Raw genomic sequence first — 14,008 nt, 5'->3', positions numbered from 1 at the left:
GCAACATTGTTAGCTTGTCTCTTTACAAATTTTACCCTATAGTTGGATTTTGCACAAAAATCTTCTACACTCAGCAATGACATCCTATTTCTGTAACATCAGTATCAAAGTTGTTAATTTTATCTAAAACTACTTTGCAATCAGATTCCACAATAACATGAGTAAGGCTAAGCTCAGTCAACCAAGTGAGAGCTTTAAGCACTCCCATCGCTTCTCCCTCAATGATGTTCATGCAGGGAGTCTCCCACCCAGTTCGAGCTATAGCAAAAGCCCCCGAATCATCTTTTCGGCTGCTTCCCCAAGCAGTCAAAATAGCCTCTAGAGAGAGAAGCATCATCATTACACTTGAAAAAATTAGTGGGAGGGGCTGCCCAGCGAGTGTTATGGTTTGATGGAGTAAAACCACACCTGCGATCCTCCATATCATTAGCTTTTTTCCAATCATGCAGAAACTGAATCGCCCGGGTAGCTGTCTGCTTAGCATACATAGAATTGCTGTCCTATAATTGATCATTTCTGGACCTCCAAAGGCTCCATACCCCTGCAGCGAATAACGCTTTCTTAGGCTGCTGAAGAGAGGCAATAAGCTCAAAGATAGCTTCTTTTGTTGACTGGCAGCTGTTCAAAACAGGAAAACAACACTCCATAAACCCAATTTTTGTCACCACAACTGACTTTTCTCGTACCCAAATAAAAGATGCCACAAATTTTCCAGACCAGAATTGCAAAGAATACATACCGAGGAACAGTCAACACGGTTTTCTCTAAGCCGGACATGTGTAGGAACAATGTCCCCTACAAGCTCGCCACAACAAAAGCTTCAAACGAGGAGGCACTTTGAGCTGTCAAATGAGATTCCAATTGCCCGGTACAAGAGCATTGGTTGAATTAACAATACTATTCATAAATAGTTTATATGCACTCCTAACAGTAATTACCATTAGACTCATGGCCCCAAATTCTGATATCTGAATGAATACAATTATAGATAGGGGCTCTCAGCACATCATTGGCTTCATTTTCATCCAACAACAACATCTGGACAAGATTCTCATTCCATGATCTTTCCCCCTCAAGCATCAGATTACTGAATGTGTTGTACCAACCTTCGCATCCAAAAGTACCGTCTTGGATAATATTTGGCTCTGAAAATCCTAGCAATCATAGTTTCTCGGGTGGAGATCAAATCCCAATCTTGCTTCCCTAGAAGAGTGAGATTAAAGCCATATAAGTTTCCAAAGACAAACAGTTAATAATACCTTTATGATCACTGCGTCTTGAGCCCCACCAAAAGGAATTCATCATCTTTTAGAGCTAGTCACAAAGCGAATGAGGGAAAAGATATGGCTCTACCCCTCCACGAGTATGATATATTTAAACGCTGATCTTTTATTCTTTCCAATCAAGGATGGCAGCCCCAAGTATCTTGCATTCAACTAGCCCTCCCGAACTCTAATGTGGGACAGAATATCCTGGCGAGTTGATTGGTCCACATTCCCACTAAAGTACGCCTCAGATTTTTGAAGATTTAAGGTCTGGCCAGAGGTAGTCTCGTACATGTTAAGAATGAACTTCATGTGATCAGCTTCCTGTGAAGATGCTCTAAAAAACATAAAACAATCATCAGCAAAAAGTAAATGGGAGATAATCGGTGCTCCACGAGCTACCTTAATACCATGAAAATTATCCCTCCTCTCCATTTTCTCCACCAAAGATGTCAAACTTTCAACACAATATAATATAAAGATACGGCCACAGAGGGTCGCCCTGACGAATCCCTCTGCATGGAACAATAGCATCAGCATGGCCGGATGCAGGTTATGTGCTGTGGGGGCCCAAGCTGTTCTCTGTCGTGGGGGCAATTTCTCCCACCAGATTTTTTTTATTTGTTAATATATATATATATATATATATATATATATATATATATATATATATATATATATATATATATATATATATAATTATACCCATAAAAAATTAAATAGTTTTATTAGATTTTTTTAACCTAAAGTCTAAACAAAAATAAGACATTCAATACAAAAATTATATGTTTAAACCCAAACCTTAAATCAGTTAATTAAATTCTCATTATTATTATAATAATACAAAAAAAATACCACATAGAACATATGTTTAATGTAACATCTAAAAAGAATAATAATAATAATATTTATTATAAAAAACTGACAAGATAGAAAATATATATGTATAATTTAGATAAGACAAAATAGAATATTTATTTTATCTTCTATTTTTTTAAATATATTATTTTATCTTATATTTATATATAAGATAAATAAAATAATATAAGATGTTAGATTTATTTTTTATTTATATATAAGATAATATAAGATGCAATAAATAGTAGATAATTAAAATTACTAGAAATTAGTATAATTAAATATTAGAAGAATCAAAGAACAACAACTAGAGAGTGATGTATAAAAAAGAAGAAAGTGAAATAAAAACAATTGAAAAAAATGGAAACTTAGGAAGGAAATGTCTTGTGACTATAGGATATGTTTTAAGAAAATTAAAATTTTCTTGTGTGGAACTTATGGGACTTGAAAGTGAACTTGAAACTTTTATTGATCTTTCTCAAATGTTGGTGAAAATTATAAAACATATTGTGTATCTAATGATATACTTTCTTGTCATGATAACTTTAATTTTGCGTAACAATTGAAAGATGTTTCTCTCTAATGAATTTCGTGAAGAATAGAATACAAAATTGTATAGGAGATGAAAGATTGTATGATTGTTTGATTACATACATAAAAAAGATATTTTTGATAATATTGATAATAAAAAAACCATAGAACATTTTAAAAGTATAAAAATGTAAAGAGATCAATTGTAATTTGTAGAGTATTTTAAATTTCTTTTATCATAATATTATATATTTTATAATATCTTATGATATTTTACTTTTATAAAAATATTTAAAACTATTTCTTGCTCCCACTAACAAATTTTTTTAGATACACTCATGCCTAATCACACAACATAAGATACACTCATGCCAATCAACCCGATCGTAGGCCTTAGAAATATCAATTTTTAAGGCTACTTCACCATGCTTACCTCCCTTACACTTCATGTGATGAACAATCTCATTAGCTATGAGGGCATTGTGCAAGATAGATCTTCCTTCAATGAAGCTGATTGCTCCTGAGATGCGCTCCCCAATAACCTTCTTGAGGAGATTGGCCAGAACCTTAGATAGGATTTTATAAAGCACATTCAGAGGATATGAGGCGCAGGTCTTTCATACAGGATGGATGATCACATTTAGGGATGAAGACAACATTTGTTTGCAGGATTTGCATGGAAAAAAAATAACTATTTTCGGGTTACAATCATCGAATAGTTGAAACGTAGTAATGAATTAATTTGTAATGGGAAACAGTAAGTTAAAAATGAACAGTGAAAATATGGTTGAAGATTCGATAAGTAGCAATACAATGACGTATAGAGGAGATGCAGTAATTGAACTTGTAAAATCCAACCAGTGGTGAAATGATATATTCAATAATAATTATGATTATCCACATGCATTTTTAGAAAATGTATCAGGAGTTTAAGAATAAATCTGAAAATTTAGAAAGAAAATAAAGATAACTTTTGTATTATTTAGTGAGCCTTGGATAGGCTGTAATTAGGGATGGAAATGAGCCCAACTGTTTGTCGAAGGCTTTTGGCTCGGCTTATGTAAGGCTTGGCTCGGCTCGGCTTGTTTAGTATAAAGGTCAAGCTCAAGCTTTTTAAAAAACCTTTTTAGATAAAAAGGCCAAGCTCAACCTATAAAAAAAGCTAGTTAAGCTTGATAAGCCGACTTGTTTAACTAACAATAATAATAATAATAACTATATTTTATCAAATCTTATCTTATCCAAATTTTATTCTATCTAGATTTTATTTTATCCATATTTTATTTCATCTAGATTTTATTTCATCCAATCTTATCTTATCTTGTCCAGATTTTATTTTATTTCGTTTATGGGCTTGGACTTAAAATAGATTTGTGAGCTTTGGGGTTGGAGACCTATATAACAACACCGAAGTTTTAGTTTATGGAGTTTTTTTCGGAGAGGAGAATAATTCTAGGATTTTAGAATTCCAATTTTTATTACTGTTCATGTACACTGTTCACGTAGAATAAAATTCGTTTTCTCCAATTTCGTTTCGGCTTCAATCTACAGTTTCATTTCTATTGATTAATGGAAGGCTAAGTCTCCAACATTGTTTTCTCTTGAGGATTAAGTACAACTCTCTTTGATGTTTTGTTATTACTATTGAATACATATCAGTTTTTCCATTTCACTAATTACTTTGTATTTGTTGCTATTAATCCATGTATACTTAGTGCTTGATTAATTGCCTCTACGCTTAATTTACATTCATGCTTAATGATCAGTTTCGTTCATGATTAATTAATGTATGTGTTATTGAATCACATAATGACAACTTTATGTTAATTTTCGCTTAGTAATTTAATTTAGGGTTGGATTAAGTGGTTGAACTGATTAAAGATAAATTCTCGTAACCTAGAATAAGAGACTTGCTTGTGAATCAAGGGGAAACATGTTTTAATTCTATTGTTTTCTAATTCAAATTTACTTGCTGTTTAATTTACAAAAACAAACAACCCCCCAATTCGTTACCGTTTTATTACTATCTGTTATGAACGTTTGGTTGATCATTGCTCGTTGGGAGACGACCTAGGATCACTTCCTAGATACTGCATTTTTAATGTTTATTTGATTCGGGTACGACCTCGATCAATAGTATATAAGATATAACTTGAGTAGACTAAGATGAAATTATTGTAGATATATTTTTTTTAAAAATATTTTAATATAATTATATATTCAAAAATTGGATTAAAAATTGTTAATTTAACTAATAATAATTTTTGTTTGGCTATATTAGTGTAAACCATCTCTAATCCATACATTTTTTAATATTATGCTCTTTTTATTTTCTTTTGATATGCTTTGTGCTTTAACGACTTGAATTCAATATGATTTTGTTTATCAATTATTTTTGGATTTGTACATTACTTATATAAAATTTTATAAGTTTCTTTTTTTAGTTAATATTTCACTAGGTTTTAAAATAATTAATTAATCAAAGACGTCTTTAAACAAGCTTTTAAATAGGCTCGTGGGCCAAGCCAGACTTTTATGTAAGCCGAGCCGAGCCTTAAAAAAAAACCCTATGCAAATAATGAGTCAAGCTCAAGTCTTACGTATTCAACTCAAGCCGAACTCAAGTCTATTAAAGCTTGACTTGACTTGGCTCATTTCCACCCCTAAGTGTAATCATTTGGCCAATAGGAATAACTATTCAATTGTGAATTTGATAGAAATATTTTAGTCACTTTTGACAATTTTTTGGTTGAACCTTAATAGGAAAATGGGAATAACTGCAATTCTTTTCGCCAATCGATACACAAGTTATTATATATCATTGTGTTTGCTCTGCAACATTTTCACAATATATAACTTATAAGGGAATATATACGGGGAATAATCGGTGAGAGGGTTATTTTATTATAGGGGAGTGAAATTAGTAAATCTATATCATATAACAAGGGGTGATTATTGGACGGGTTCGGGTTGAATATGGCTATCCGTTTAAAACCGATGGGTGAAGAAATCTCCACCAATTCCGATGGCAAGAGCACCATCAAAGAGGAGAGTTGAGAAGCACCGACAGTGATGATGCAAACAACATGGTAACACCCATGCAACTCTGAACTCTAAGAAAGTGTCGGAGATTGAAGCCAAAATATTGAGAGATATGTAAGTAGTAAATGTTAAAAGATATAACAAAAAATATGTATATGTTAAAAGACAAAAATTTAAAAGAAAATAAATGACCATCATAACATGTTGTGCATGATTCTGTAAGAAAAAAACATGTGGTACATGGAGCTTGCTGCTAAAATTTTTGTTTATATGATAGCTATATATAGATAGGATGTATTTATAAGTTTGACCACTTTACAAGGTCAACTTGGTTAACAAAACTTTTGGGGTTTATAATAATCTAACCCATTTCAATATTTCTTTCCATATCGATTTGTTTGGTAGTCATGATATAATAAAATAAGATAATCATATTATATCATAAAGAATAATTAAGTTTTTTGTGTTGTGCTATCAGGAGATATGATAAGTTAACATGTTTCTTATCTTATGATGATTGTCTAGCATCTTGATAAATCTCTCTCTATATATATGCAATATAATGAATATTAATATATATATATATATATATATATATATATTAAATTATATAATATAGTATAATAATCATTATAATATTCAACCTATTGCATATAGTATATATATACAATGTTATTATGTCAAAATATATATAACATTTATATATAAAAGTAATTGCATCAATAAAATAGTACAATTTTAGTAAAAAGTATATTTTTTTATAATTTTCATAAATTGTAAAAAAGCATTTTTTTTAGAAAATCATATGTAATTTTAACAAAACAATAATCTTATTATTGAACTTAATTTGTATTATATTCAATAAGTAAATTATACTCTCACCTCTTGATTTTTTTTTTCAAATTACACATAACACAGTCTTTATATATTACTCTAAAATAGTATAAGTTTTTTTTATAATTTAGTAAAATATATATATATTTTTATAATTTTCATAATTTGTAGAAAATAAATTAAAATTTATTTTTTAGAAAATTATATGTAATTTTAACAAATCAATAATCTTAATATTTGAACCCAATTTATATTATATTCTATAAATCATACTCTCATTTCCTGAACTTTTTTTAAATCACACATAACACTACTTTATATAATTATGCAAACATCCCTTAAAAAAAAGATTTAACAAACATAGAATATATGTATGATTTTTCGAAATCTTAGGAGTATTTAATGTAATTTACTTTGTACTTTATTTGTTATTTTATTTGACATTGCAAATCAACCCTAAAAGATAAAAAAGGAAAAGACATATGACTCCAAAGTTGATGGACAACTAGCCCTAATACTACTACAAGACTCTTGTTTCCGTTAGACTATATAAGTATGAGATTTCAAACTTTTATAATATTAATATAACATTCTAATCAATCAAGTTAATAGATTAATTATATTATAAAATAATTGATATTTACAGTTTTATGATAATTAATTTTAATTTAATAATTAATTTTGGTTTATATAAATTTTTATTAAATTTATAATTTTTATTTAAAATTTATATATATAAAAAAATATTATTAAATCAAAATTAATTATAATAAAATTAAAAACAGAAATTTATTTAATGTAATAATATTTGCATAAATATTATAAAAAATTATAACTAAATTTATTAAAAAAATATTAAAAATATATTTTTAAAATTTTTGGTTATACATATTCATCATCCGTATTATTATTACAAATCTGTATGTTTATCCACATAGACAGACCCAAGTTGCGAAAAAAAAAAAAACACACTTCGATCATTACACTGCAACACCAACCACAATAACAACTATGAGTTGCCAACGAATCATCGCAGTAATGCACCTCCACGAAGACCGGTCACAACAAGGAAGGAGGATCTCGGCTAAAAGGAAACCAAAATGAAATAAATGGTAAAGAAAATAATGAAAGAAAAAAACAAGAAACTAACGGGGTAATTTTGGAATATTTCAAAAAAATTGTTGGGTGAAAGATTTTCTTTCGTGGAAGAATCTTGGCAAGTTTTTGTGATATGACTTGTTTCGTCTCTTTCTTCCACCTGTGATTCTTAACTACGCGCACGTTCCTCCGGCCAAGGCAAATCGGAAAATGGGTGTGGACTATTACAAACTTCTTCAAGTGGATCGAAATGTCAGTGATGAGGATCTCAAGAAAGCCTATCGCAAGCTTGCTATGAAGTGGCACCCTGATAAGAACCCTAACAACAAAAGGGATGCTGAAGCCAAATTCAAGCAAATCTCAGAAGCCTATGATGTATGTTTTTTATCACCCATCAATTTGTCTCAATGTAATGCCGATTGGGTTGTGCAAAAAAGTTAAAACTTTTATCAAAGTTTTCAATGTTTTTGTTTGTTTCTTTCAATTAGAGTTCTTAGGTGTTGAATTATTTTTAATTGTGATTTGGAGAATTGGAATTGTGGATTTTACATCAATATTTATTCCATCCAATCTCAATGTATTGCCAATTGGGTTGTGAAAACAAGCGGATGGGTTTATCAAAGTTTCCATTTTTTTTCTATGCTTTCTTACAATTTGATCATTTGGGTGTCCAATTTTGCAATTTTTTAAATAATTTTTGTTGTGATTTGGATAATTGGAATCATGGGTTTTGCTGGTGATTTGATTCGTGAATAGGTTTTGAGTGATCCGCAAAAGAGGGGTGTTTATGATCAGTATGGTGAGGAGGGATTGAAAGGGCAGGTGCCACCCCCAGGTGCTGGTGGATTTTCCGGTGGCAGTGATGGCGGACCCACGATGTTCCGGTTCAACCCAAGAAGTGCTGATGATATTTTCTCGGAGTTTTTTGGATTTTCAAGTCCCTATGGAATGGGGGATATGGGTGGCCGTGCCGGTCCATCTGGCTATCCCAGATTTGCGGATGACCTTTTTGCTTCATTTAGTAGGAGTGCGGCTGGCGAAGGCCCTGGCAATGTGCTAAGGAAAAGTGCGCCGATTGAGAAAACATTGCAATGCAGTTTGGAGGATTTGTACAAAGGGACTACCAAAAAAATGAAGATTTCCAGGGATGTGATTGATGCCAGTGGGTGAGCTATCTATCTTGTTTAACTTATTCTCTTCTTCCTTTTCTTAATTTCATGAAGAACATATGAAGTTGCTTGCTGTAAATGTGATTGTTGTTGTATGAACTTGTCTTACTAAATTCCAATTCAGTTTTGATCATTTGCTTTTGTTATATATTTCTTTTTGTATTTGATACTGATAATTTTGGTAGATTTGAAATTGAAATATATGTTTACAGTTTTGTAGGCTCAAAGTAATCAACTTTTCACTATATGCTCAGAGTTTGATTTGTTTCCTTTCATTTTTCATACAAAAATCCTTTTGTGGCTTCTAACAGATATAGATTATTACTACTATATATTTTATCATTTTCTATTCAGTAGGCGGAATTGTTGCTATATATATAAGTGCTGTGTATTTATCTTATTATTTTTCAATTGATCATGTGCATCCTATAACTTCCTGCCTTTGTTGGTCCATATTATTTGGTATGTTCATCAGCACAAAAGTAATGTCATTTATGTTCCATAAATGCAAAAGTTGAGGAGATATGATTGTCCTTAGCAGTGTTGTTAAATAGCTGTCATGGCGGACTTTTTGCCAACTCCCATAGGTTATTTGTGAAGGGAGGCCTGCCATGGCGGCACCATAAGGGGCAGTGGCGTGTTTATATGGTGGAATTTTGGCCTTTTGCCATGTGACACCATCCACGTAAATAACACTGGTCCTTAGTTAAAAGACTCATATTACTACTGTTTTAATCTAGAGTGACCTGTTAACTCTTTGGAGTATATACCACTTTGTGCTAGTTGTTTCAGTACCCCAAAATATTGAGGTGAATGAATCTACAAGTAAAATGAGGATGTTAAATCATAAATGTAGAGGTTAACATGCTTGGAAAGTTGGGATAGGGATAAATGATTTGTTTATTGGCATTCAAGATATAAAAGGGAATTTAGCCATGTACAAATATTCAGTTTAGGCCCATTCATAGTAAAAGAAGAGGTCATTTATGATAGTATATTGTTGGCGGTGGGTACATTGACGGTCATATGCCATTATTGATAGGGCAAAACTCAGATACATAATACTACTAAAGGTATTCGTGGTGTTATTCTCCAATCAAAATCGGTGTTTTATCTCAGAAATCGCTGCTGGTTTTAGTTACCAAGATGAAAGCTTTGATTAGTGAGATAAAACATCATTTTTGATTGGAGAACAATACAAACAATAAACTATTGTATCTAAGTTTTCTCCTTATTCATAACGACTCGGGGATTTTATATCTATCAGACTTGTGATAAAGAGTATGGTGTTGGACTCATGGTTAAGGCATGATTGAAGAATATGTGTATCCAAATGATTGAAAAAAAAGTGTTATCGAAGGCGGATCATAGTGGTCAGCCGAAAATCTGCCATATAAATATTGCGGATTGCGTCGCAGAAGCATGGTGGGCACACACACACATAAAATTTCCTTGCAAGGTAGCGTTGAGTAGTCACAAAGTTCCAACGGAAAAAAGGAGGGGTTGAGGGCCAACTTGCGGATTGGGTTTTAGGGTTTTTAATTTAGGTCTGGTTTGGGTTGGGTCAAATGACCCAAAATTCATTTTTTTCTTTTTCCCTCATTGATTTCTGCTGCTGTCTCTCTTTTTTCATCTTCTTCACACTCCACTATTTCTTCAATGTCCGTTGCTACTGCCATGGCCACTACATGAAAAGCAGCCACCATGTGAAATCCACCATGCGATGGCCATAGAATGGCAGTCTGTGAGAAATCCACCACCGCAATCTGCCATGGCACAGCCATCGCCACTTTTTAACAACACTGTTAAAAATGAATTTTGAAATTTGATTGAATTGTTGGAACTTGGTTGGTTGAGAAGTTTTCAACTTAGTATTTGCCTGGCTTACTTTGTGACTGTAGTTGATAGAAATTGGGCTTTGCATCTGAATATAACTATGAAATCAAATGCCACTTTTGTGTGCTGTTTTAGCCATCAAGTGAGAACTTGTTACAGATGTTATTAAAGTGGGCATTTAGACGAAGACATCATTGATTAGGTTACGGAATTTTTTGGGATTCAATTGATAGTTGAGATTAATCTCTTGGCTGAGAGATATTGGTTTAAGGGTTGATGAGGAGGTTTAGAACATTCTACTAGGCCCCATATCTCTAGTGAAACATGTGTATTTTCAGTAGATTATAGGTGCAAATGTTTTAGTCACTCATTGCATCTGATTGAGATCTTTGGCTTATAATATGTGTGTGTGTGTCTGTTGAAACCTCAAATTTTCTTGTTTATGCTTGCAAATTAAAACTGTGTTTACAAATTGATTAATACTAGTTCCAATGCACCAAAACTAAGAAGCAATGGTTGTTGTGGAGCAAACTTAAGTTTGAGAGGTTGCGAGCATATAAGCAAAAACACACTAAAATTTGTGTTAATTGAGAAACATTAGGAGTTTGGCATGTTTATCTACAATGCATATTTCTTTAATATATGTCTAACAGTCCAGATAATTCATGTCAACCAGTGAATTCTCATCATAAATGGTTCTCGTTTCATGGAAATTTTCCTTCATGTCATTGACTAGTCTGTGCCAGAAAATAGAAGGGTATTTAATATTTATTGCATGTCATGTCATTGACTTAATCCATGTGCCAGAAAATAATGACTCAGTTGTAAAACTATTTTATAATCAACTACTTTACACAGACAAGGAAAAGTCATTCCCCCTGTTTTTATTAGTTGGCATTAGGTATATTAAAAGTGATATAGTGACCAAGCGAGTAATCTACTAGTTTTCTTATTGTGTAGGAGGCCCATCACTGTAGAGGAAATTCTAACCATTGAGATCAAGCCGGGCTGGAAGAGAGGAACAAAAGTAACTTTTCCCGAGAAAGGAAATGAACAAAGAGGAGTTATACCATCTGATCTTGTTTTTATTATTGATGAGAAACCTCATGGTGTCTTCAAAAGGGATGGCAATGATCTTGTTGTCACACAGAAGATATCTCTTGTTGAAGCTCTGACTAGTTACACAGGACAGCTGACGACACTTGATGGGAGGAATCTTACAGTCTCCACCAACTCCGTCATTAGTCCGATATACGAAGAAGTTATTAAAGGAGAGGGTATGCCAATTCCCAAGGAACCTTCCAAAAAGGGAAACTTGAGGATCAAGTTCAATATCAAGTTCCCCTCTAGACTCACATCCGAGCAGAAAACTGGCATTAAACGATTATTGACATCTTAAACTCTGGTGATGCCTCTCCTTATCACATACCGAATCGTGTAAGATTGGAATTATTTTTTCAAATGTAAATTCTTTCCCTTTGCGAGATGGTTTTCAGTTAGAACAGTCTATTGGACGTTTGATATTTGTTTGCTGTTTCATATTTATGTAGTTTCTGGTCTTGATGGAAAAAAAAATTCTCTTAACCACTTGCCTACTTGTTTCTACAAAAATGTTTTGGAAGAATTCAATTGTACACTTGTAGATTTGGATCTTTATTTTTGTCATCTCTCTTTCGTTGTATAAATCCGTTTAATCATTTAAGCAATCCACCTACACTTTGGAGGGATGGTTGAAACTACTTATTGACTTCATAATGAGTTTGCACGTGTTTGGTGGTTAGACTGTTTATTGGCGAAGTTTTAGCACTTACTATCCAGAATCAAGATATATATATTTAAATGTTAGTTACTTAATCAAGGAACTATGGGTATATGAGAAGTTCAAAGCCTAAATATGATTAAATTGTTAAAATTAATTCAAATTAAAAATATTATTCAATGGATAAGTTATCAATATTTCCTACACATTGACATGATAATTTCAATGGCTTGGCTTTGCACATCCTAACACAATTTGCTCTAAACTTCCACTGGATGAGTTGGCAAGAAAGGCATTAACTAAGTATTAATCCAAGTGGAGCCTTTTGTGGTGGCAAGGGGATTGAGCCTGGTGTAATTACTTGAAACTGAGCTTCTCATTGTGCTCTTTTAGAAATTTAATGTTCAAAGCGGGGTGGAAGGATTCTTTTTTTGTCCTCATCTTATCTGAAATTTTGACAGGATCATTTATTTGATTTTTTTAATCACCCTAATTAAGACATTTGATTTTTTCGGTGGGATCATGAGGTATTTTCACAAATTTTAGTTCTCTAGGTAGACTATGAGAATAATCGTTAATTCGGGTCATAACCACATTTAAAATTTATTGTCCTTCTCTTAGACGTTATTTTTTGGGAATTGAATCCAAATTCTCTCTCACAAATTCAAGTGTGTTGCCAAATGAGCTATATTATTAAGTCATTTGTTTGAATTTATGTAGGATAACATTGAGTCAATCCAATTTATTAACTTATATAATATATATAGTTAAATAGTAGAATAAAAGAATATGAAATTTAAACATTAAAGTATGATATATTTTATAATATATGTTTCAAAATATCATATTATAGTATTATACCAAAAATATTATCAGTTAAATTAAAAAGTTTATTTGATAAAAAATTAAAAGTTTATTTATAATATATTGTTAAAAAAATGTACTTTTAAATGAATATAAAGACTATGGATTAAATTCGTCAACAAAACACATGGTCTAATTTCTAGAATTTAAACTCTTGGAAATCAATCTGATATTAATGGAATGTGGATAGGTGATGCATGTTCATGCTTGCGAGAGAGATTCTATTGACTAATCTAGCATTGTGTTCCTCAATAGTGGCATATATCAAATTATACAATTCGGCTTATCTTGCTAATGCATCAAATTTATACATTTAAGCGTTTAGTAGTAATCATTATTGATTGCTTAGCAGCTTAACACTTTAAGATATAAAAAATTTAGGATTAACCAAATTGGCTTGTGCGAAGGATGTAAATTTGCACTTATCACATTTGATGAGGACCTATCATTTTCCTGAATATAATAAAGTGGACACTGGACAAGGTTTACCTTGACAAACTTCACTTTTGTGTTCTAATTGACCACAAATAGAGCATATTCCTGACACTTATTTACCTTACACATCAAAACTCTTAAGTCTAAATCTCTTGGGCAAGGCAAGCATCTTCAAAACTTTTTGGAGGAGGGTTTTCCTTATCCCCACAATCCATCTAGCTTGAAGCTTTTCATTGCCTTTTACTTAGAACAACCTTGCAATAGTTTGTAAGAATTTCTAAAGCGATCTAAACATGTTAATAATAAAGAAACACGTT

At 31.8% G+C, this 14,008-nt stretch overlaps 1 protein-coding gene across 1 annotated transcript; it reads left to right on the top strand.

Annotated features, from left to right (window-relative positions):
* The first annotated feature begins 7,574 nt into the window (after positions 1 to 7,574).
* On the top strand, positions 7,575 to 12,341 carry LOC114416195 (dnaJ homolog subfamily B member 1-like). The gene is made up of 3 exons (XM_028381059.1): positions 7,575 to 8,003; positions 8,385 to 8,794; positions 11,594 to 12,341. The coding sequence occupies exons 1-3, from the start codon at positions 7,839 to 7,841 to the stop codon at positions 12,030 to 12,032; spliced, it is 1,014 nt and encodes a 337-aa protein (XP_028236860.1). The 5' UTR covers positions 7,575 to 7,838; the 3' UTR covers positions 12,033 to 12,341.
* The last annotated feature ends 1,667 nt before the right edge of the window (positions 12,342 to 14,008 follow it).

The sequence above is a fragment of the Glycine soja genome, chromosome 1, assembly GCF_004193775.1.
Source record: "Glycine soja cultivar W05 chromosome 1, ASM419377v2, whole genome shotgun sequence".
Taxonomy (NCBI): Eukaryota; Viridiplantae; Streptophyta; class Magnoliopsida; order Fabales; family Fabaceae; genus Glycine; species Glycine soja.
The sequence above is the reverse complement of the archived record's forward strand: the minus strand, read 5'-3'. Positions and strand labels throughout refer to the sequence as shown.

Bases quoted from the DNA above. Each gene is read 5' to 3' on its own strand.
- LOC114416195 (XM_028381059.1), top strand. From the start codon at position 7,839: ATGGGTGTGGACTATTACAAACTTCTTCAAGTGGATCGAAATGTCAGT. The intron at 8,004-8,384 runs GTATGTTTTTTA...ATTCGTGAATAG, and splicing joins AAATCTCAGAAGCCTATGAT to GTTTTGAGTGATCCGCAAAA. The intron at 8,795-11,593 runs GTGAGCTATCTA...CTTATTGTGTAG, and splicing joins GATGTGATTGATGCCAGTGG to GAGGCCCATCACTGTAGAGG.